Below are 21826 nucleotides of genomic sequence, written 5' to 3' on the forward strand. Positions count from 1 at the left end.
GATAATAGTAAAGAAAATCGAGGGCGGTTGCACCAACAAACAAAACAATTAATATGAAATTGCGACAACCAATGCAAAGTTGATCCAACATACTACCATGTAGTTACAATTGCCAAATGTTAGTTGTGCTGACAGATATCATTGATAGTTGATGGAACCACCTGCTTCGGTTGGCAAATAATTCGGTTGAGGCAACGAATTTGTTTTCTGGGTGTGCCTTTATAGATCAATTTAGAACGACGCCAATAAGAGACCCTCCAAACAATCAGAAAAAGCAAATTTTAAGATAGTGGTAAAAGAATCATTGTGGTCGAGTAAAACACGTTTGTTTAGATATTTAATAATTTGATTAATTATTTACAAATTCCTAAAAATATAACATTTATACCACTATCACATCACATTTAACATAATTTTTTGCATTAATGATGAGGTAGAGTTACAAGTAGCGAGTTACATGTTGCAGCGTCTATCAGCCAGTGTTTTTATTCGATGGAGGCAGCGTGTCTGTAAAATATTTGAAAAACAATCACTTTATTCCATTTGGAAAATCAAAAATTGTTCACCAATATACCTTTCACAATTTTAAGCGTAAAATCTATGTTTTCAGAACTTTATTTTCGTTTTTATTTAAATAAAATATAACAAGATGGTTGCGCTTGGCGTTTCACAAAAAATAAAATGGCTTTTGTAAAAGTAGTGATGGCAAAATACATGTATGAAGTACATTTTGTACTTTATGAAATGCTGCCCCCCATCACAGTAGGATGGTTGTAGTGACATTTACGAGTCTGTGGTAGCGATGAAGATGAAATGGAACTTTGAAATGCTGGCAGGGGAATAACTGTTAGTCTGTAAAGCGTATAACTCAACCTTAATGCGCTTTACAGACTATCAGTTATTCCGGACGACAGTGCTCGTGTCGAACATATCCCATGTATTGTGCAAATTATAAGTTAAGTCAATGATTAAACCGCTATGTTCATCGTAATTAAAGGAAGAGGAAAAACAATTAGGTAATATGCGGAAAAATTTGAAGCAGAACAAAAAGTGAAGCAGATTTTTGGAAGAAGGATTGACGAAGTAAATTTTGTGAAAATGAAGCAAAACACTTTTATTGAAGTAGTAGCGGCAGCACTGGTCCGGAATAACTGATAGAGTGTAAAGCGCATTAGCATAAAATCAAAACCACTTTGAATTTTTCTGGTTGGGGCGCACAAATCTTCACGTGTAATGCGCCTTGCAGACTATAAGTTTATCCGGACGTAATCGATTAGTGTTTTGTCTTTGAGATATCGATATAATAACTATCATCACTTGCAAATTTCTTTACATTAACAATGGCAACTCTAAGCAGCTGATTTTATTTGATTAACGTTAGTTATAATTTAGCCTCCGTATTAAATGAATTAAGTTCATTCGTGAGCGTCGTTCGTCAAGCAAGGTTGTGTTTTTTCAAGGCTGAGCTTCACGGAACTTGATCACTGCGGTTTTTCGAAATCAAGAAGATTGTGAAATTCTATCTATTTGGTTTCTCTTTTCTTTTTGATTTGGAAAAGAAAAATTGTTACCTATTATTGGCAAGGTGTATTTGCTGATTTTTGTTTATAGGCGGTAAAAATGCCGAATGGGACTGAGGCAAATGTCCCGCCAATTCCACCACCACCGGACATTGGGCGAAGATGCAGATCTAGAAGCCGGAATAAACTAGGAGGAAGAGAGGAAAGTCTGGACAAGCAAGGCACTAAGGTACCGAGATTAGAGGGTCGCCGTGATGTTAAAACATCTGGAGGTTCTCAGGTGAACCAATCGACCATGCTGACTAATTCTAGCCGTGTTTATGAATATGATGCAACAAGCGAAGGCCCCTTTTTAACGTTTTTAGAAACTTTTACGTCTGGCAACGAAAGAAAGCCGATTAACACCATGGCTGCGGCTAGATTCCTCAAAACGTTAAATATACCCAATATTCTGGAAATTGTTAAAGTTGGGTATGGAAGAGTGAAAGTTGTCTTCAAAGATGGTGCTTCGGCAAATAACTTCGTGAAGGATGCCCGTTTAAGTGAAGGTGGATATCAGGCCAGAATATTGGCTCACTTCGTGTCTATAGTAGGAGTTATTTATAATGTACCGGAAGAAATTTCCACAGAGGAGCTAAAAGAGGATTTAAAAACCAATGAGACAACGATTTTGGATATTATTCGAATGACTAGAAAAGAAAGAGGAGAGACCATAAATACAAGGAGAGTGAAGGTCATCTTCAAGGGGCGCAAATTGCCAGAGGTTATTGACTATAGTGGTGCAAAATTGAGGGTACACCATTTTATCCCCTTTGGTCAATGCTATCGGTGTTTCCGATTTAACCATTTTGCAGATCACTGCAAATCACCTGCTAATTGTCGTATTTGCTTCCAACGCCACGAAGTGGTTGACCCGAATAATTGCAGTAACCCGATCACATGCTCTAACTGTGGACTGGCGCACCCTTCCAATAGCCGCGACTGCCCTGCAAGGGAAAAGGCTTTTAGAATTAAAAAAATCATGGTCGTTGAGAATCTATCCATCCGAGAGGCAAGATCTAAATATTCTGCCATTTTTTCGAATAGGTTTGATATTTTGGATCAAAATCTTGATGTGGCTTTTCCCCCCATTCGGCACAAGCCGAACTTTAAGCCTTTCGCTAATAACAGCAATGTGAGCAACAATCTTGATGCAGCAAAAGATCTTCATAAACAATTTTCGTTTGCGCGAGTCGCCAAACTGAATATAAATAAGGAACGAGAGGAGGCTAACGCAAGAAGGACACAAAAAGAGCACCAGGCTGCTTTACAAGAAGGTGAGACGTATAAAGCTCCAAACGGTGTAGGTATTATTGCAGCGGAGAATTTGAAGACATCTGGTTTTGAGAGAGCTATAAATGAATTAGCTAAGAAATTAAATAATTACATTGTTGTGGGCGCAAATGGCTCCGGAGGAGACCATTTGAACTTCATTCAAGATCTTCATCAAGATATGAATCGCTTTTTTGCTACGCAAGACGTCGAGTTGATAAAAGCTGGGGGGGCCACTAGCCTCTCAGTGTAATTTTGTTTTTTTTCATTGTATTATTATTGTTAAAGAAAAGATGAGAATTTTACAACTGAATATTCAGAGCCTGAGAAAGAGAGAGAACAAAGATGTCTTGGAATTATTTCTTGAGACTAACAAGATAGACATAGCACTACTGTCTGAAACATGGTTGACTGATAATTCGACTACAAGCATTTGTAATTTTAATTATGTTTATAAGAACAGGAGTGATGGATATGGAGGTGTAGGCATCTACATTAGAAGAGATATATCATTTTCAATTTTGGACAAATTTCCTGTTGGGGAAGTGGTTGGTATTCGTACTCATAATTTGAGGAAAAATGTCTGTGTTGTTTCGGCTTACATACCACCTAATACCTCAAACGGTGCTTTTAAGGCGATTATTTCCAGTTTCATTGACTCTGTTGAGAACATGTCCCTTCCGATGATTTTTGGCGGTGATTTGAATGCCAAATCGCATCTTTGGGGGTCTCCAGTTTCTGATACGAGAGGTGACATTCTTGCAGATTTGATGTATGGTTCTTCTTTTTGCTGTCTCAACACTGGTGACTACACTTTTTCTGTTCGTGATGGCCAATTCTCTTTTCTTGATGTTACGTTCTGCAGAAACTTTGTTCGAAATCCGAGTTGGTCTGTTCGGAAGGCAAAACTGACTAACAGTAATCATTTTCCCATTGTAATTGAAATCTGTGATATTGATCCGGCACCAAGGGGTTTCTACAAAGTGTGCCATCGCCGTGTATTAGACGGTGTTAGTCGTTTGAGTGTGGGCACCTCATATGAGGAATTCAGTTCCAAAATGGATTCTATAATTCAAAATTGTTCGGAATACATAGATTCTAGGAACAAATATAAACCCAAACCATGGTGGGACCCCGAGGCCTCAAGATTATTTCGAAGGCGCAATGCTCTTAGATTGAAATATCACCGATACAGAACTTATGAGAACTGTCAAGATTGGATTATGGCTGACAATGAATTGAAGAACTATATTGGAACTTTAAAGAAATCGAATTTTCAAGCCTTCCTCTCTGCAGTCTCTTCGGCTTGCTCTCCGAGGGAGGTTTGGGATAAAGTGAAGAACGTGCGGAAATTTGGTAAGGAAAAAAATATAAACAACATCTGGAATGAGGAACAGAAAGAGTGTTTTATCAATATGGTCACAGAATCTGCTCCCATTAACATCCCGCCGCCGCTCTCAACTGATTTTAAAAATAGAGACCCATTACCTCAATTCGGAGTATGTGATTTTGAATCGTTCATTAGATCAAGAAATCCCGGATCTGCAGCTGGTGCTGATAAGATAACTTATGAAATGATTATTAATTTAAAGGACTCAGACAGAATTGCGTTTTTCGAAATCCTGAAGAAGCTTTTCGAGGACGGTATTTTTCCTAATTCCTGGAGGAGAATTCTTTTAACGCCGGTCCCAAAGAGGAACAAAGATGCCACCATGATCGTAAACTTTAGACCGATATCGCTTCTGAGTGTACATGTCAAATTAATAGAAGGTGTGCTGAAAAATCTGATTAATGAACATATCAGATCATTTAACCTGCTCCCTGAACGCTCTTATGCCTTTAGACCTCATCATTCGACAGCCATGTGCATAAACGACCTTGTGAATTTTGTGGCCGACCTGAAGTCGAGGTCAATGCATGTAATGGGTATGTGTGTTGATGTGGAGAAAGCGTATGATTGCACAGATATAGAGGTTCTGAAGGATGTCATGGAAATTTTGGGCTTTAACAGTCACATTACTTGGTGGATCTATGAATTTTTTAGAGAAAGGATATTAATTTGCGGGACAAAGTCGAAAGAGACATTTGGTGGACTAGCTCAAGGGAGTGGGCTGAGTCCAATTCTTTTTAACTTATACACCATTTCACTTCATCATGTCAACTCGAGTCAATGTCGTTTATTTCAATATGCAGATGACTTTGTTTTGATCTGTTATGACAAGGATTTTAACAGTACCAAGACATTGCTTCAGTCTAAAATTATTGACTTTAAGGCAAGATGTAATGAAAAGAGTCTTAATTTCAACATGGCCAAGACAAGTGTGGTTCACTTTAACAGAAGACAACGAGATTTGAACATATGCGTTGAAAACACACTCCTGAATCAAGTACAGGAAATGAAATACCTAGGTGTGGTGATCTCGACAAATGGTTCGTCGAACGAACATGTGGACTTTACGATCAGGGAGATTGAAAAGAAATGCCGCTTCATGAATATTATCAATGGGTGTCGTTTTGGAGTGCATCCGATTAAGGCATTACTTTTTTATAAAGCATTTGTGAGGTCGAAAGCTGAATATGGAGCCTCGGCTCTTTCAAATATGTCTCAAGTTGCTTCTGGCAGAATTAAAAGTTGCCTTAATAATGTCCTGAGAAAGGCCCTGGGTCTCATACGCACAACACCTGTTTCAGTCATATATCATATGGCTGGTGAATTGCCTCCTGACAAGAGATTTGAATTGGCAACGGCAAAGGAACTAATAAAAGTTTTTGCGTTGAACCTTCCGGCAAAGGAGATAATGGCTGTTCGGGATCGTCCATTGAATTCTAGTTACTACAGAATCTATCATCAATTCCAGCATATTTTTGAAGACGTCGCACAGATCTCTGAATCAATCATTAAGCCAAGTAATATAAAGTTTGATGAGGACTTTTTCAAAGGAGCTGTCAAAAATAAGGCTGAAGCTAGCGTTGAACTGGTTAGGAGTCTGAGGTTGGAGAAGGAGGCGGATCTACAAGATAGAAAGTTTGATTTAATCTTCACGGATGGCTCAGTGCATGCTGAATATACGGGGGCTGCTTTCTACCACCAGGCTTCTGGTTTGGTTCAGGCCTTCTGTGTCACCAAAAGACTGTCTTCTATGTCGGCGGAGCTTGTTGCGTTATATAAAGCTCTTGAATTTGCTACAAACAACGGGCTGACAAATATTGCATTTTTAACGGATAGTCTAGCTGGAGTTCAAGCGCTTAAAAACAACGGAGGACTTAATTTTTTGGCACATCAATTTCTGGCTCTTGCAAATGAACACTGTGGAAGCATCGAAATACATTTCATTCCCGGGCACATGGGAATACCTCACAATGAGAAAGTGGATGAAGCAGCGAAAAAGGCATTTGAAGAGGGATGGCGTTTAGATTTGAAATGGCCCTTAGGTGATGCTATTCGTACAATAGAGGAAAAATTGTGGTTGAAATGGTCAACGGAATATATACAAGAGGCGTCAGTACGAAATTCCTGTTACTTCAGAATCTTTCCGACGGTGCGGAAGAAGCCGTGGTTCGGTAATGTGGCAGTGAATACTCTTCAGTGTAAAGCAATTAATAGAATACTGAGTGACAATGCATTCTGCAATTCTACACTTTATAAGGTGCGAGTAGCTGATTCTCCAGAGTGTGAGTCATGTGGTGGGGTGGAGACCCCATCCCATGTGATTTTTGAATGCCCTAGATTTTTCTTGGAAAGAACGCACTTCACCGAATTGGATGGTATATTTGATATTGAACAATTTGTTGACAAATTTGGTATAGAAGGTTTGAGCATTTTAGCGGATTTCTTGGAGAAGACTGGTCCATGCATTTAGTTTCATCACAGCATTGCGATGTCTATTAGTGTTGGCTTTGTGATTCCGGGCCAAATAAGTCTTCCAATAAGGGTGTTTTTTTTCATCGGCATTGGGAGCAACTTAAAAGGAAAAAAAAAAAAAAAAAAAAAAATAATTTAGCCTCCTCTAAAAGTGTATATTGTCTTCTGAAGTTGTTGCGGTATATATTGTTTAATACTAGATTGAGAATTAACGTTAAAACCGGGAAAAATTATATAGCGATAAAAATATGGAACTTAAGAAATGTTATATTAATATATGAAAGAAGGCTCACTATTTATAACAGGTTTTATCGTGATAATTTCGTGTTTATTCATCAAAATCTTAAGAAGCTGTAGTTTATTGGATACATTACAACAGTCAACGTAATTGAAGATACCTTTAGATACCAAATAAGATGAAACACGATAAAGGAGATGACGATGAAAAGGAAAAGGCCACCTATTTGGGTTTCGATTTAAGTACTCAAAAGGTATGTGGTTTTGTTTACGTGTTTATGCGTACAACAACAGTGGAGCGATAGTCGATGCCGTCACCTACACATTTTAACATAGTTTTGGGTAAATTAATGACACTCACCGCCTTTCTTTAAATGATGTTTGTCACGCATTCAAATGGTTCTTTCTTTTTATCGTTTTCGTATTTTTTAATAAAAGTCTACTTTCTATGCGGAAAATAGAATTTTATATTTTATAATAAATGAATAGAGAAAAACTTGCTCATGAATTTCTCGATGGTGAATATGGAATATCTTTGTATTCTGTTTTTCTTACCACTGTACTTGGCTCATATGACCCATTAACTCCTTCACATTTTCCCATATTCTCGTTTCACATTGATTCATCAACGGGCAATCATGTTGACATAGGCTTGTTTGTGGAATAAGAATCAACATAAAATGCAATTGCAGCACGTACAGTTTCATTGGTAGTCATTCTTACGATTTTAACATTTGGCCTAACTAGATATATATGTAATCCAAATGGATGATCTTGACTAGCTCTATAACACTATTGTTTCGCAACATGGAAAAGTCCATATTGTAACAATATGAATCCACTTAGAGAAGATTTGAAAGACTCAGAAATGTCACCAGCATTATTGAGAGGGGATAATCTACAACTGCAATTTTTTAGAGTAGAGTCGAAACTTTGACTGAACCCTTTATATGGCCTTGGCGGGCATGGTATTGCACCCCGGTTTTGGCTTCCACTATGTTCTGGCAGAATTTTTATTTATTTCAAAACGAAGAGACGCCAACGTTGGTGCATCTTCCCGTTTTATTTTCGTAGTAAACGTCTGCGTCAGCGAAATCGTCAGTCTGTTCAAAAGCCAGACCATCGAAAGGTAGACATCCATAAATGATTTTGTTACTTTTTCTAGGTATCCGCCAAAGGAATTTGATATTTTGAACATATCTTTATGATAAAGATTCCTCAGTTGTCATACATACGTCCATCAAAAATGAATTTCAGGAGTCATAAAGCAAATCGAGATAACCTCAGACTTCAATCTAATCTCAATTTGAACTTCCCATTAAAGAGAAATAGACTGACAATATTTAAGTTTATATGCTTTATGCTTAAGAAAACAGTGCCAAACGAAAAGTTTGCCATTCCGTATATAGGAACATGGTGGATAGTTTATAGATCTATTATCATATGCAGGTCTGTTATAGGTCATTTATGTAGAGGTTTGTGTCACCGCTAGGTAATTTCAAAAATAACCCTTCTCCCACATAAAGCATGAACAATTTTTTCATATTTCAGTAGATTATACTGCCAGTTTTGATTCTAATTCCTATCTCACTAACTACACAAATTATGGAAACACAAATCACACATTTTCCCTGCAACCAAAGTTTATAAATTAACATAGTTATCTTGTAAAATAAAAAACAAATTATAAAATAAGGGGTTGTGCCCTTTTGTGCCGAAATTACTAAGTTCAGAAATAGTCCCTTTCCCGCATAAAACACCAGTAATTTTTTTTATCATTGAATAGATTGATTACAGGGAATTGTACAGCAAGCTTCGATTCTCCTACCTAACTCACTAACTACTGAAATTAAGCAAACACATATCAGACATTTTCATTACAATTAAAAGTTTACAAATTAACATAATTATCTTGTAACCTAAAAACTCAATTGTGAAATAAGGTTTGTGGCTTTATTTTTGTGCCGAAATTACTTTATGAATGGTAATAGCAAAAGATTTTTTATACTAGACAAACACACCATAATTTGCTGTGATTCGCTGATAAGAGTAATATTTCAATAACATCACCCTTAATCTTAGAATCATCGTTTGTTATATTTATTTCGTACTTATGGTATAATTGTCGCACTAAATGCAGCCAATGTGCCTTGTGTGCCTTATAAATAACTAGGAATACTCATAAGAATATAAAATGGGGGCAATTAAGCCTCAAAGTAAAATTAACTAATTCTACACATCCACACACAAAATAAAAATAAGCGAATATTTTTATGGTAACAAATAGACACACCTTTTCTTGGGGAATAGTTGGTTTGTTAAGATATGAGGGGAATGACGACATCTTTTGGTAAAGGATATTTGCTTTGTCTATTAAATATGACTCAGTTGATGTCATCGATTGTCTTTTCCCCCAAATTTCAAAGATTACGCAAATGTAATTTAATTTGCCTTAACTTGCTTTATTCTTCATTTCGTTTTTTTTTTTTCAGCTTAAAGCCGTCCAATTAAATAATAAGCTAGAGGTTTTAGTTACGGCGGAAGTTAAATTTGATAGCGATCTTCCGGAATTTCGAACAACAGGTGGTGCCAATGCTGGGCCTCGAAAAAATGAGTAAGAACATTTAGACATTTTAATCAGCGAATCCCATTTTTCTGTTTGTTTATTGAAGTTGTTTTTTTTTATTATGTCAGACAATCCCTCATGTTCCGAAATTCGCAAATCGCAAAATTTTCTTTTGGCCATAATTTCTTAACCCTGAATCTTAATAACTTAAATCTTGGTAATATAGTAGAGAATTTAATGAGAGTTTCAAATTAAAATGATATAAGAGTCCGAAAGTATCTCTATTTTTTCGCTAAAAGAAAAAAAAAAACTGATGCAATTTGCGATTCCGAATATCGGAACATGTGGGAATATGTAATCATAGTCAATCACCGACTGGATATCTATTATTTGTAAATTCACAACTCAAAAAATTTTAAAAAAATATTGAATTTAGTTTTAGCAGAATAATAGCAAATGCGGTCATTTTCATGCTGATCCGTTAAGCTTTAACTGTCTGTTACTAAAAGTAAATTGCAGATATCTTCTCTCCGAGTTAACAGTAAAAAAAAGTCTGATTAATTTTGAACGCATATAAAAGTAATTTACATTATACCACGTACAGTAAATAGAAAGAAAAGGAAAAAGTGGAAATCGGGTTACACATACCAAATTTAAAAGCTTGTCGAGGCCAACAAATGACAGATATTTAATTACCCTTATTCCTGAAGTCGCCCTCGCGGTCGCTTTTTGTCGCTTTTCCTCTGTCGCCACTAATTGGTATTCCGTTCGTCGATATATTCTGCTATCGAAGAAAATCGGTATTCCTGGTGTCGCTTTTTGTCGCCAATATCGTCGCTTTTTGTCGCCTTTAAATTTACCAGCGACGAGTTTAGTGTTTAATTTTTGAAGAAGTTTTTTAGACTTTATTAATCGAACAATTGAAACATAAATTTAAAAAATAGAAATTGGTAAGAGGTAAAGTGACTAATCTTCAACAATTACAAAAAAACGGCCGGAAAATCAGTATATATAGCAGTTATGGTCATCACATCATAGAAAATAACACTGTACAATTAAAGTAAAAGTGTTGATTTTAAATTCCATTTATTTTTAATAGAAACCCTTCAAGGCCAATGTATTTTATTTAGCACCAAACTTAGATAACAAATGTGTCCTTCACGAACTTTGAATGATCCTTGGGTACATAATGTCAACGTCGTTCTAATTGTATATGCCGGATGTTGTTATTGTCCTAATGTAGATATCTAAATGATTTCCCGAGTCAAATTTATCATTTATTTTGATTTTCCAAGTCAAAATTGGATTACAAACAAATAGCTTTTAAACGCAAATAATTAAAATTCAGTTTTGTATATCAGCTGATTGTTCTCTTTCATGATGATCCTTGTGCCATTGGTCTCAGCGTCGTCTGCATTTTTATAGTTTTGGAAGCTTTTACTGTCCTTGAATATATATCCACATTTTCCCGCGTCAAATTAAATATTTTTCTTGATTTTCCGACATAGAATTGCGTCGGAAATAAAAATATTTTAAACCGAAAAAATTAAAATTAATTTTTTGCACATCAGCTGATTGTTTTCTATTGATATCGGCTTTTTATTACCGAGTATTGTAATTGGTACAAAAAGTAATCGTCGTCGTCGCCGTCGCCACTTCACAGGAATACCAATTGAATGACGAGACGACTTAAAAGCGACAGACGACAAAACGCGACGGCGAGAGCGAGGGCGACTTCAGGAATTAGGGTGAATGTTTTTTTGAAGAAAAAAAAAAAAAATAATAATGATAAAAAAAATCTTAATATCCGAATGTCGCCAATTGCGAACTCCTAAAATTTCAACTTTTCCGAATTTTTGAAACGGATTTCTACCTAAATTTTATAATATTTTGGGTTAGACTATCTGTCAGAATTATTTTAAATGTATGTTGTAATTTCCATAAGGGCGACTTTAAAGTTGTACAACTTGAAGTTTAGAACAGCTTTTCTGTTGTTTTACACTACCTAACAGGTTGGCTGATAAGTCCCCGGTCTAACAAAGAAATACACATTTTTTGTCAAAATTCGTTTTTATTATTCAACAGTTCCCTTCAAGAGCGATACAATGATTATAACGACCTTACAATTTTTTGAAACCATTTTGGTAGTACTCCTTCGGTTTTGCCTCAAAATAGGCCTCAGTTTCGGCGATCACCTCTTCATTGCAGCCAAATTTTTTCCCTGCGAGCATCCTTTTGAGGTCTGGCAACAAGAAAAAGTCGCTGGGCCCAGATCTGGAGAATACGGTGGGTGGGGAAGCAATTCGAAGCCCAATTCATGAATTTTTGCCATCGTTCTCAATGACTTGTGGCACGGTGCGTTGTCTTGGTGGAACGACACTTTTTTCTTCTTCATATGGGACCGTTTTGCCGCGATTTCGACCTTCAAACGCTCCAATAACGCCATATAATAGTCACTGTTGATGGTTTTTCCCTTCTCAAGATAATCGATAAAAATTATTCCATGCGCATCCCAAAAAACAGAGGCCATTACTTTGCCAGCGGAGTTTTGAGTCTTTCCACGCTTCGGAGACTGTTCACCGGTAGCTGTACACTCAGCCGACTGTCGATTGGACTTGGGAGTGTAGTGATGGAGCCATGTTTCATCCATTGTCACACATCGACGGAAAAACTCGACGAAAACGAGTTAACAGCTGCAAACACCGGTCAGAATCATCAAGACGTTGTTGTTTTTGGTCAAATGTGAGCTCGCGCGGCACCCATTTTGCACAGAGCTTCCGCATATCCAAATATTGATGAATGATATGACCAACACGTTCCTTTGATATCTTTAAGGCCTCTGCTTTCTCGATCAACTTCAGTTTACGGTCATTCAAAATCATTTTGTGAATTTTTTTGATGTTTTCGTCGGTAACCACCTCTTTCGGGCGTCCACTGCGTTCACCGTCCTCCGTGCTCATTTCATCACGCTTGAATTTTGCATACCAATCAATTATTGTTGATTTCCCTGGGGCAAAGTCCGGAAACTCATTATCAAGCCAAGTTTTTGCTTCCACCGTATTTTTTCCCTTCAGAAAACAGTATTTTATCAAAACACGAAATTCCTTTTTTTTCCAATTTTTTCACAATAACAAAAGTTGCTTCACAAAAGACACTCTATCTCACAAACTAATTGACTTACAGACGTCAAATTTTGACACGAATCTTTTAAAGGTTGGTACTATATAAAAATAATATGCATTTAATACTAGCGACGCCACCTATGTGGCAGACCGGGGACTTATCAGCCAACCTGTTACTATAGAAAAATTTCTTTGAATACTTTCAGGGGGAAAAAGTCTTCGATTTTTTTAAATCATTTTTGTCAAAAAATTTTGAAATATTATTTCTATAGAAAATTTTGTCAAAATTTTATTTCTATAAAAAAAAACTTTTGTCAAAATTTTATGTCTATAGAAAATTTTGTCAAAATTTTATTTCTTTTTATTACTGGCCAAATAAGTTTTCAGAGATGCTGTCACTTCTCCGGAACAACACTAAATACGAAAAACAAATTTATTTCTATAGAAAATTTTGTAAATTTTATCAAAACTTTATTTTCTATAGAAAATTTTATTTATATAGAAATGTTTTAAGTCTTCTCAAAAAAATGGAAAAAAAATTTGCATTTGGTATTACAGTCAAACTTTTCTACAGTGAACTTCTAAACAATGAAGCTCTCTCTATAATGACTATTCCTTTCTTGTATTCTGATATAATTTCTATATAATGAAGTTTCTATATAATAACGTAATTTTCTGGACCCGTCCAGATTCATTATAGGGAAGTTCGACTGCACTTTTCAAAGTACATGAAATAATTTTAGAATTAAACAAATATAAGGGTTTACCTCCATTCTTTGATTGGTAATGCCACAGTATTATGTATGCCACAGAGAATACACAACATTTTATTAATATGCTTAAATATTTTTGTTTAATCATTTCCATAGATACTTTGTCCAACCCGTTATGTGGGTTAAGGCCATTGACATTGTTATGGATCGCTTAGTAATGGAAGGAGCAGATTTAAGCACCGTCGTTTCAATAGGGGGTTCGGCACAACAGCATGGTTCCCTCTATTGGTCACGCCATGGCTTTGAGACTTTAAAGAGTCTCGATCCAGATAAATTTTTGCATTTACAAATAGATGATTCAGCATTTGTCTTAACCCGCACACCAATTTGGATGGATGGATCGGCGGAAAATCAGTGCCTTGAAATGGAGACGGCCATAGGTGGTCTCAAAGAAATGGTTAGTTTGACTGGCAGCAAGTGTTATCCTCGTTTCACGGGACCACAAATACGTAAAGTTTACCAGCAACGAACACATGCCTACGAAGATTCCAAACGTATATCATTGGTTAGTAGTTTTTTGGCTTCAATATTTCTGGGCGATGTGGCTGCCATAGACTATGCCGATGCTTCCGGCATGAATTTATTCGATATTACCTCAAAGACATGGTCTAAAGCCTGTCTTAATGCATGTGCCCCAGATCTAGAAGAACGTCTGGGCGAACCCGTCAAAACTAATTCAATACTCGGAAATATATGTGATTTCTTTGTGCAACGTTTTGGTATGCCGGAAACATGTAAAGTGGCAGCTTTTACGGGTGACAATCCTTCGGCCTTATCTGGAATGTTGGTCGAAAAGGATTGGCTAGTAATGTCCTTAGGCACAAGCGATACGATAATGATGAATTTAGAACAACCTCCGCAATTAGAGGAAGGTCACGTTTTGTGCCATCCCACCGAAGATGATCAATACATGGGATTATTATGGTATAAAAAATGTCATACATATTCATTTTTTTGGGGTTTTTTTTTTCATGGCAAATTTTTCCCCAGTTTTCGCAATGGTTCCTTAGTTCGAGATGCTTTCAAACGTTCAGAGGCTCAAAATAGTTGGCAAACGTTCAGTTCTCTGCTAGATTCAACACCAAGAGGAAATTATGGTAATATGGCTTTACATTTCCATACAATGGAAATAATACCCAATGCAAAAGGTGTTTTACGTTGGAATAAATCTCACACGGCAGCCTCTGCAGATGCCGCAAAAGGTGTAAGCAAGTAAGTTGTATGCATAGTTTTTGTGAATTATTTTAGTTAATTTTGTACATTTTGATGATTGTGTTTTGAGGTTTACTTCCCCTGAAGCTGAAATTCGAGCTTTAATAGAGGGTCAATTTTTGCATCGAAGAGCTGTAGCCACCGATATGGGTTTTCATTTTGGTGAAGAGACTAAAATCATTGCGACTGGCGGAGCTTCAGTAAATAAATCTATTTTACAAGTGATATCAGACGTTTTTAATGCACCAGTGTATATTCAAGTGGGTGGTGTCAATTACCCATGTTTTTCTCATAATTAACTAATTATTTGTTTGCAGAAAGCTAGTGAGGCAGCATTATTGGGAGCAGCATATCGTGCAAAATATGCAGAGTACTTGGACTTATGCAAAAAGGAAGATAAGCCCACAGGAGAAGGCAGCATCGGCATGAGTACCTTATTAAGCTATCATGATTTCATATTGCCATATATTCCAAATCATTTGGAAAAAGTGTGTGAACCAAGCAAAGACAGTGCCGATATATATACACCCATGTTGGATCGCTATCGAGCAATGGCTTATGTTTTGCAACAAAGTAAATGATATTATTTTTAAAATGGTATAGACCAAACGAAAAACTCTTCTGAAAAACAAGACTAGAAAATTATTTTTGAAAAAAATAACACAACATTCCTCAACTTCTCGTCGTGTCTTCTTTTCGATATTGCTTACTACTTACTACATACACTTGTGTACATTGTACAAAATATCTATTTATCGTTAATTATTAACACAACAACAAAAAGTGCAATCGTTTTTTTTTTAAATCAAAATAAAACTCATTTTCGTTATAAACATCGGTGTCATAATTAATTTATTCAGATTTTGTATTGTTTGCTATTGTACTACAATAACTGACCTTTCTGTACTACTGTATATGAATGAAATTGGTATTTGAATTTTAAAAAAATGCAAGTATTTATATTTACGTATAGTATTTGACATATACTTGATTTATTTTTTACGACCTCCACGTTCCTTGATTTGCAAGTGTACTGTGGCTCCACTCAAAAGATTATAGAATGCCATGGTATTACTGTCTTTGAAGAACATACCCTAAGGAAAACAAAAATTTATTAGAAAAAAAAAATGTATTAGTAATTATATGATTGAAAATTTATATTTTCATTCTTACTAACCTCATAAGATATTTTTTGTTTTGCCGGTGGCATGCCAGTCTCTTCTTGAATTTTTCCTTTCAATAATGTTACAGCATCGGTAAGTGCCAATGATACAGCAATTGTTTGTCCATTTAATTTCCATTCAGACTTTTCAATAACATTTGGAATTTGCACTTGTATGGTAATTGGACTCTGTGAAAAAGTCAATGATTAAAACATTTGTAATATTCATATTTTTGATTTATGATTTGATCATAGTACTAACCTTGTGCATAGCTATAAATTCTGCTTCTGGTACTAAATTGTCTTCGGAACGTAATTTCTTATTTGGTGGTTCATCATCCACTGGTATAGGCTGAGCCAAGGGTATAATGGCTTGTTCCAACACTGCAGGGGCTGGAGTGATTTGTGGAGGACCTGGAGTAGGTATTGGGGCCATATAACCTGGCACAGGGAATGGAGGAGCTGAAATTGTAAACAAAAAACATTTTGTTGTTGAGAATTCAATTGAATGGATTTTACGACAAATATATGTTTGCATTAAGTTCCAATTTCATGAAGCTCCCTTAGTGAGAGGCAGGACATTTAAAATTTTTAGATACAAATCAACCGCAGAGAAGATATCTGCAACTTTCTTTTTGCCAACTGACAGTTCAACCCTAACGGATCTACATGAAAATGTAGTTTCAAATCATACATACGGCCATTTTCCTGAAGCTCCGTTAGGCTTTAACTGCCAGTTAACAGACAGAAAATTGCAAATATCTTTTCTCCAGTTAACTTTAACTGAAAAATTTCTAGCAGTTAAGCTCCTACCTGGCATATAGAATGTATAGACAAGATGACAGATATATCTATAGTTCGGTTAAAAAGTTAGCTAGCTAACGTAACATTAACGGAGCTTCTTGAAAATTGGGGATAAAGTCATAATAAATATTGGATATCGAAAGTAGAACATGGAACATGGAATTCAACTTAGCTTGAAGATTTCTCATAATCTTGTCAAGTGGGCGAATATAGAATTTCCTGGAAAAATTTATTGAAATATAAAATTCTAAGCTCTAAAGATGAGTAATAATTTTAAGGTTTCTGGCCGTTTATGCTTAAGGAAGGAAGGAAATTCTATTCAATTATATTATTAATCGGGGTTACGGTACGTTGCCACTGTACAAATATTTGACAGAAATCAAAAAGGAATTCGACGCCACATTCGAACCAGCAAATGATTGTATGACTATATTGGACATTTAACATCGCAATAGGGGTATTTTCCAAAAGCGATATCTAAATATTTCGAAGGAAAAATGTTTGACAGTGATTTTGGTTAAATATTTTCCTAGCGTGCATAGTGCATATTAATTCTGATAACACAGTGATGAGTGCTACACAATATTTAGATCCTTTTACGTGTTAAACAATGTGGAGTAGCACCATAAAAGTCAGTCCTCTTATTGAGAGGATATTAACAACTGCTGTTATTAAGTTAAAATAAACATTGAGAACTATTTAACATGAAACTTACGCATCATTGGAGGTGGACGCATTTGCATCATCATTACAGGAGGTTGAGCTGGCATACTATGCTGCGGTTGATGTTGTGGTTGTTGACTCTGAGGTGGATGTTGTTGATGATGTGATTGATGCTGATGCTGTTGCTGCTGCTGGGGAGCATGTGAGGATTTGGGTTGATTTTGATGTTGACCACCGGGTTTGTTGCCCACAGGTTTGGGTCCAATTTTTTCTTTTTCCTCATCAGGTAAAAGGCCTTTAACCTTGAAGGTTAAGAGAGAAGATAAGTTATTTTTGGAATTTATTCCAAACACATATTTTATTTGGATTATTCTATATATTTGGAATATTTTGACACTAATATTTATTTAAAAATTTAGTTTATAGCATTGATTTAAAGGTAAAAAAAGAAGAAGAAGTCGGTAGCAATAAACTAAAAATGTTAAATTGCAATTACGATTACCAAAGCCAAAGTGCCTTTATATATTCCAAATAAGAGTATTTAGATATGTACAATAATCTCCAACTTACCTTATGGATCTGATGTATTTGATCTTCCAAAGTAATATTGGCACGGGCCGCCCTTGTTGCAGCCTCAACACTGGATGTATGGCCATCCCATGTAACGCGATCATCCTTTTTGGTCTCTTCCTCACCCAATTTCTTACCAATTACTGTCTCCTCATCGCCAACACCGAAAATATCCGTACGACGTTCAGCCAATTGCTTGAGACTAGCTTCTATGGCAGTGCCAGCTGCATACACATTCTCTTGATTGATTTTTTCCACTGTATGTTTATCACGTTGTTCTACCCAACGTGGATCCAAAAGACCAATACGCATATGTTCAGCCACTTTTGAAGCTGGAATCTTTTCACCAGTAATAGGTGAGATAAGAAATTCATCTGTCGGAGCTGGTTTAACAGGTTTAGCTTGGGACGCTTTGGGATCATATTTTTTGACCACAACTTTGTCGTGAGTGGGTGGCATAAGCGGTGCAACGGGGGGTTGCATTTTTCCGGTTGATGGTGATTCTTCATCACTAGATGCTTCGTCCATATCTTGTACTTGGGTATTGTCTTTTTTGGATGCTTGACTTTGATATGTAACATCTTTCATATGAATACCAATGCGGTTTTCCATTTGGGATAATTTAACAGCACCACCACTAGATGGTCCATCATCGCTGTCTTCATCGTCAGACTCAATTTGCATTTCAATGTCTCCATCTTCCTCTTGCAAGCGTTCTTCCATAAGGACACGTGCACCAACCTCCTCCGGTGTTGTGGGTGGAGGAAAATTGCCCGTTTCAAAAGGTTGATAGTCAACCGTTTCAACGACAACAAAATCATGCCAATCAATTTGGGCATAGGCAACTGAAAATACAGAATAAGTTAACACGAGAAGAATTATAGTGGTTGTCTTACTCACCTCTTTCCTTTTCAACTTTTTCTTCCTCGCGCCTTCTTTGCGCCTCTTGGTGTCTTTGCCAATTAGCACGATACTTTACCTGGTCCAAAACAATATTCATTGAGACTCTGCTATTACCACTTTCTGCACGAAGTTTACCCAATAAATCTTTGGGCGGTATTAATATTTTTGTGTATTGTTCGAGAAGCTTAGTGAAATATTGGAACAATGAGTGTTGAGGGCGAAGAAAATCAAATTGGAAATTACGTTGTTCTCGATTCATAAGATTGGTCAGAAATTGACGACCATTACGTGCCACAAATTGCGCGGTTAATTTTACTATGTCTCTGCAATGGAATTATACATGCCCATAAATATATGACTATTGGACCAATGGCATAACTTACAAGTCTAAGGCAGATATAGAGGGAGGGTCAGCAATAAATTCAAATTCAGCCGGTGGATCTTTTGGCACAAATTGCTGTTCGGCAACTTGTTTTAAGAGCTCCTGTTGTTTTTGCTGTGCAGCACTGGTTACCGACAACTGTTTAAGTCCAGTGAGAACACTGGGTGCGGAGGCATCTGAAAAATCGCGTCGTTATTACAAAAAATCTTAGCAATTTTACAAAAAAGACATAATTTACCTTTTCCTTCCCTGAATTCGGTTACTTTATGCCTATAGTACGCATGGTAAGGATCTCCAGAACTTAAGAAATTAAACTTCGGGTTACCCAATTCATTTTGACGGATACGAGCTTCAAACTCAGGACCATTACGTGCTACAAAACTAGCAGTTTTGTCGACGATATCTAAATATCAATTGTCATGGAAAAAACTGAGTACGGAAAACATATAAATTTGGTATCTAATTAGGAAAAAATTGGACAAAATTGCAAAGGCATCACAACGGATTTATATTTGCAAGTTGCTTGGGTACAGCAATTTAAATAACTGATGATTATATGTACACTTTTTTTTGGTACACCGACTCTATTGCACAGTAGAAAAAATTAATTTTTTTTTATTTGGAAAAGGATACTTCTAACCTCCGGCGGAGGATATATAATGCCAATGATTGGCCCCGACATGGGTTTTGACTGTTGGTTGTTATCCATAGCCGTTTCGGCTTCTATCGAAGGCATGCTGCTTGTTTTTGCTAAATCTGCGGATTGGACTGTTATTTCTCTTTAAATTTATTAAAAACCTTTAAAAATTAATAACTTTGTACAAAATGTTATTCCATTGACCAACAACGTTTGCGTCTTCCGTTTGACAGATGATCAAAGCACAATTAACTCTTTTGGCGTCTGTATATTTCTGCCTTACAAAATGAAAACGGAAAGCGATTCGTGGTACGTCTTGTCGTCTGACGGCTAACACATCCACGGCGACTGTCGATCATCGATCGTTAGCCAAAGTTTATTAAAATTCAAACGGCAAATTGGAAAAGAAATAATCCTCAAATTTAACTAAATATAATCAAAATCTAAAAAAAAATAAGGCTAAACTCTAGTTTAGCTATACCTCTCAGATTTTTTTTCAAAACTTCACAGATGGTAGTACTCTTTGAGTTGATTACAACAACAACTTTTTTTCTTGGCGGTCGTAACCGGATAACCGGTTATTCGGTTCTAAAGTGTAAGTTAAAAATCCTTAATATATCCGGTTCTAGAGATCCGATTACTTTTGAAAGTACATCATTAGAAAGGTTTTAAAGAGACCTTTAAATGATGTATGAACCGTTATATCAGCTTCATCCGTTCCAGCTGTACGGGTAAAAACTTGTATTTTTCGGAACCGGTTTTTTATAAATAAGCTTATATCTCAAAAACTGCTCCATATAAAAGTACTAAATAACGGATTGCATTGTGTAGCTAACACTTCTACCTTTCCGTCAAGGTCAAAGTCAAGCTGCTATCTTTACTATAACCGGTGATATTAACTATTATATATCCATATACGGGTTGAAAAATAAAAAAAATATCGCGCGATTTTTTTGAAAAAATTTTTGCCTGCGGCGCTTTTATACATATTACCCAGATCCTATCCCAGATGAAAATTTTTTTCAAAAAAAACCCGCGATTTGAACCTTTACATCGAGCGTTTTTGGATTAAAATCCGGTTTTGTCAAAAAAAAAACCGGTTCAAAAACACATATTTTTTCATCTAAAACCTAAACTGATAACCGGATAAACTCGAGTTGTACCTCATTTGAAAGTTCGTACCTTTAGCTTTCTAGTGATGTACATTTTAAAGTAATCGGTTCACTAAAACCGGTTTTGTTAACGATAAATTAAAATTTTACGGTGACAATTACATTTCAGATCAAATATACCCGGTTCTAACGGAGATATCGACTTTGACGGATAGGTAGAAGTGTTAGCTACACAAAGCAATTAGTAATTTTGTACCTTTACATCGAGCGTTTTTGGATTAAAAGCCGGGTTTGTTAAAAAAACCTGTTCAAAAACACGTATTTTTTCATCTAAAACCTAAACTGATAACCGGATAAAGTTGTACCTCATTTGAAAGGTCGTACCTTTAGCTTTCTAGTGATGTATATTTTAAAGTAATCGGTTCACTAAAACCGGTTTTATTAACGATTATTTGCTTACACTTTAGGCTCGAATAACCGGTTAACCGGTTGCGACCGCCAACCGGTTACTTTTTATTTCGATGTCAAATTTAATTCTCTATCGACCCAAAAAAAAATTGTTTTTACGAGGTATAGCTAAACTAGAGTTGCTCCAAAAATAATAATAATCATATTTAAAATAAATATTCTCAAAAGCCAACACAAAATAAATTTAGCTTGTGTTGTTATATGAGTAATACAACATTCACAGAGAAAACACAGCATATGTGGACAGTTCTCAATTACCTGCTTTGGCAACATTTAGAATCTTAGAATCTTCACTACCTCGAAACAGTCGTCATCAGAAAAGCTATTGAGAATTTGTACCACATTATGTTACTAAATTCAAAGATTATAGATTTGAGGAAGATGGGATATTGGCTTGCGTCATACCAAATGTTGCATTTACCAGATTAGTTTAATACATGTTTGTAATCTTTTAGTTGTTTTTCGTTTTTATATTTTAAATGAAAAATTTAATTTTCTTAATGAAACAATGTTAAATTTTAG

General features: G+C 36.0%; 2 protein-coding genes and 1 long non-coding RNA gene across 3 annotated transcripts; 1 reads left to right on the forward strand and 2 right to left on the reverse strand.

The window, feature by feature from the left end:
* Nucleotides 1-324: 324 nt before the first annotated feature.
* Nucleotides 325-803, reverse strand: LOC142242778 (uncharacterized). The gene is made up of 2 exons (XR_012724182.1): nt 575-803; nt 325-507 (listed from the first exon to the last, which is right to left on the reverse strand). It is a non-coding gene; the product is annotated as an uncharacterized LOC142242778 (long non-coding RNA).
* Nucleotides 804-7043: 6240 nt separating this feature from the next.
* Nucleotides 7044-15436, forward strand: LOC142222014 (xylulose kinase). Its single transcript, XM_075291925.1, has 6 exons — nt 7044-7184; nt 9423-9544; nt 13488-14315; nt 14382-14603; nt 14674-14863; nt 14921-15436. The coding sequence occupies exons 1-6, from the start codon at nt 7110-7112 to the stop codon at nt 15182-15184; spliced, it is 1701 nt and encodes a 566-aa protein (XP_075148040.1). The 5' UTR covers nt 7044-7109; the 3' UTR covers nt 15185-15436.
* Sf3a1 (splicing factor 3a subunit 1) lies at nt 15424-19958 on the reverse strand. The gene is made up of 9 exons (XM_075291924.1): nt 19721-19958; nt 19326-19490; nt 19089-19263; nt 18703-19028; nt 17803-18647; nt 17285-17534; nt 16028-16227; nt 15781-15954; nt 15424-15697 (listed from the first exon to the last, which is right to left on the reverse strand). Exons 1-9 carry the CDS (start codon nt 19821-19823, stop codon nt 15596-15598), a joined length of 2340 nt encoding a protein of 779 aa, XP_075148039.1. The 5' UTR covers nt 19824-19958; the 3' UTR covers nt 15424-15595.
* Nucleotides 19959-21826: the final 1868 nt, after the last annotated feature.

The sequence above is a fragment of the Haematobia irritans genome, chromosome 1, assembly GCF_050003625.1.
Source record: "Haematobia irritans isolate KBUSLIRL chromosome 1, ASM5000362v1, whole genome shotgun sequence".
Taxonomy (NCBI): Eukaryota; Metazoa; Arthropoda; class Insecta; order Diptera; family Muscidae; genus Haematobia; species Haematobia irritans.

Excerpts from the sequence above, each read along its gene's own strand:
- LOC142222014 (XM_075291925.1), top strand. The coding sequence starts at position 7,110 with ATGAAACACGATAAAGGAGATGACGATGAAAAGGAAAAGGCCACCTAT. Across the intron at positions 14,316-14,381 it reads CAATACATGGGATTATTATG|TTTTCGCAATGGTTCCTTAG; the intron begins GTATAAAAAATG and ends ATTTTTCCCCAG. Across the intron at positions 14,864-14,920 it reads ATGCACCAGTGTATATTCAA|AAAGCTAGTGAGGCAGCATT; the intron begins GTGGGTGGTGTC and ends ATTTGTTTGCAG.
- Sf3a1 (XM_075291924.1), bottom strand. The coding sequence starts at position 19,823 with ATGCCTTCGATAGAAGCCGAAACGGCTATGGATAACAACCAACAGTCA. Across the intron at positions 19,491-19,720 it reads TCCTCCGCCGGAGGTTAGAA|ATATCGTCGACAAAACTGCT; the intron begins GTATCCTTTTCC and ends ATTGATATTTAG. Across the intron at positions 17,535-17,802 it reads AAATACATCAGATCCATAAG|GTTAAAGGCCTTTTACCTGA; the intron begins GTAAGTTGGAGA and ends TTAACCTTCAAG.